We start from the raw sequence: 3,257 nt of genomic DNA, 5'->3' as shown, positions 1-3,257 counted from the left end.
GGAAGTAGTTGAAGATTCAAGACGATCTGGCTCAATTCTAAAAGGCCTAAACTCTACTTTCCTAGCCCTAATCCCCAAAGAAGAGGAAGCCCGAACTCCGGAAAAGTTCCGCCCCATAGCTCTGTGCAACGTGATTTATAAAATCATCTCTAAGGTCATCACTAACAGACTTAAACCCATCCTCCCTGACATCATCTCGGAGGAGCAGTCAGGCTTCGTGGAAGGCAGACAAATTCTGGACAACATCCTCTTGGCGCAGGAGATGATACACACTTTGCATTCCAAAAAAATCCCTGGTATGATGATTCAGCTAGACCTTTCAAAAGCTTTCGACAAAGTGAATTGGAATTATCTGGAGGCCACCTTAAGGGCTTTTGGTTTTGACAATCGGTGGACCAATTGGATTCTCGCTCTTATCAAGTCAACAAATTTCTCTATTTTGGTTAATGGATCCCCCTTGGCCATCTTCTCTCCTTCCCGTGGCATAAGGCAAGGAGACCCACTGTCACCCTTCCTTTTTGTGATCCTCATGGAAGGGCTTAGCAGATATATTCACAGAGCCAAAGCGGAAGGGAAAATTAATGGATTGCGCCCTTTCCCCTCCACCCCTGCAACTACTCACCAGCAGTTTGCCGATGATACTATGCTGCATGGCTCCCCAACTGTCAAAGAGGCCAAGGCTTTCAAATCTATCCTATCTCTTTTTAGTAGGGCATCAGGTATGGACATAAACCATTCCAAATCGACTATTTTTTTCTTTAACACTCATGTTTCAATTCAGAACCATCTCACCGGCATCCTAGGCTTTCGAAAAGGATCTCTTCCCTCGAAGTATCTGGGAGCCCCGCTCACCACCAAGCCGTGGCAAAGAGTCCACTGGGAAAGGCTCATAGCAAACATGGAAAAAAGATGCAAACATTGGACCCACAGGGCCCTTAACTTTGTGGGACGCCTAGTTTTAACTAAAGCCATCCTGCAGGCCATCCCTCAGTACATGCTTTCTATCCTCCCGGCGCCAAAGGCCATCCTTCAGCAAATCCGATCCATCCAAAGATCCTTTTTATGGAGTGGCAGCGCAGAGAAGAGGAAATGGGCTCTCGTGGCCTGGGATAAGATCTGTAAATCGAAACTTGCTGGAGGTTTAAACCTAATAGACCCTGATACCAGCAACAAAACTGGTGGAGCTAAACTGTGGTGGCGCTGGCTGAAAGAGACCAACCTCCCCTGGGCCCGTCACTGGAAGGAGAAATACACCCCTAGCTGCAGAGACCAGGACCTTATCAGACTTTAGGAATTGCCGGAAGGGTCTCCAATTTGGAATCTAGCTAAAAGAAACCGAAACCTTATTCAAGACCACAGCTTCTGGGAGATCCGAAATGGAGAATCAGCCTTCTTCTGGGAAGATGCCTGGAAACAACATCCAAAGCTTGAAAACCCAGACCTTGAAGATTACAAAATAAACTATCATAACCGGGGAAAATACACCGTTCATCATTACTGGATCCCCAATGGCATTGACCAGGACTGGAGAGAATGGATCCTTCCAGATACTGAAAACCCTAGTGAGGAACATAATAACATTCAAGACCTCCTTCAAGTCCTACACAAACGAAAAATTAGGATATCATCGGAGGCGGACAAGCTGAGGTGGGGTATGAAGGGCAATGGGAATTTCACTCTTAAAGAAGCCAGAGAGCAGTTGGAACTCACAGAGCAGGGGGAGACAGCCCCTTGGTTCACCAAGGTTTGGGATCCCCTATTCTGGCCAAAAATTCAAACCTTTCTTTGGCTCCTTATGAGGCGTAAGACGCTCACCTAGGAGAACCTGCGAAAAAAAGGCTTCGAAGGCCCCTCCTTTTGTCCTATGTGTAATCAAGCTAAAGAAACAATGAATCACCTATTCAATTCATGCGAATGGGCTAACCACATTTGGCAAGGGATAGAAATCATCATGTAGCAAAATAGAAGAGATATGGACTCCATACAAAACACTATCACCAATTGGCCAAGCAATTACTTTGAAAACCCCCAAATCAATAGCATATGGAAAATTCTGCCAGGTTTTATCACATGGACAATATGGAAAGAAAGGAACAGAAGAATTTTTCAAAACGAGCACAGGAATATAGAGCACCTGAGAATTACCTTAATTGAGAACATTCGCCAATTGATTCTGGTAAAAAGTAAAGTAGACCCATCCAACCAAATCTCCGCAGAAGACCAGAGAATCCTGAATGCTTTCAACATTCGCTACGATCAAGGCCAAAAGCCCCAAGCTAAACAGCAGAACATCAACAGCACGCCACAGCGATGGACTCGGCCCCCTGAAGGCTTCCTGAAACTGAACTTCGATGGGGCCTCGCGAGGCAACCCGGGACCAACTGGCATAGGAGGCCTCATTCGAAACCAGAGAGGTGAAATCACTCATATCTGCAGTCAAGCTTTGGGCAAGGGCACTAATAATGAGATGGAATTCGCAGCAATGGAAAAAGGTTTAACAATTCTTCAAAGAAACCGGGCAGACAACGCAGTAATTGAGGGTGACTGAGATTGCCATTCTGGTGGCAAGGAAAATCTACGGGGGCACGTCGATCAACAAGGTAACCAAGCACTGGCGCCTGGCTATGGTCACAGAGAGCATAGGGAAATTGCTCGGAAAAATGAAAGGCCTCGTCTTCCAGGCGGTAAGAAGGCAGGAAAATTCAGTTGCCGACCACTTGGCAAACCATGGAATTGATAACCTAAACGGAATGGTGGACAGCTGTTGGCATCAGGTCGAGAGTAATCAACTAAAGGAAAGGTGCTCTCACCTCGCACGAATAGATTTGGTGGAAGCTGACAAGGCAGAATGACAGGTCGCCTAATTCACTACCTCAAGAGTATGGATAGGCCGACGGGCCGCGAGCCATCAATCCACAGCAAGCATCGAAGGACAACCTGGTTGAGGGAAATAATGCGCACCGCAGGCCACACAAAATTGTACAGTATCATGATCCGGAGTGACATAAGCCACCGCAGAACCGCAAGACAGAGGGACACATGGCACATTCAGAACCGTGCAGGAGGAGGTGACCGAAAACATTCTCAATCATCGCAATTGCCTTCCACAACTCCGAATTGTAGCATTTATGTTGATCGGACATGCAATTTGCATGTCGCGATCCGCTCCAATGCCCGAAATCTTCCCGCTATGGATAGGCCGACGGGCTGCGAGCCTTCAATCCACAGCAAGCATCAAAGGACAACCTGGTTGAGGG

At 46.9% G+C, this 3,257-nt stretch overlaps 1 protein-coding gene across 1 annotated transcript; it reads left to right on the top strand.

The window, feature by feature from the left end:
- The first annotated feature begins 1,972 nt into the window (after positions 1-1,972).
- Positions 1,973-2,548, top strand: LOC149160970 (uncharacterized). The gene has a single exon (XM_089434746.1). It carries the CDS (start codon positions 1,973-1,975, stop codon positions 2,546-2,548), a length of 576 nt encoding a protein of 191 aa, XP_089290872.1.
- Positions 2,549-3,257: the final 709 nt, after the last annotated feature.

Source organism: Pinus tabuliformis, chromosome 5_2 (assembly GCF_031772625.1).
Source record: "Pinus tabuliformis cultivar Carrire ecotype Pingquan chromosome 5_2, CPIR1, whole genome shotgun sequence".
NCBI lineage: Eukaryota > Viridiplantae > Streptophyta > Pinopsida > Pinales > Pinaceae > Pinus > Pinus tabuliformis.
The sequence above is the reverse complement of the archived record's forward strand: the minus strand, read 5'-3'. Positions and strand labels throughout refer to the sequence as shown.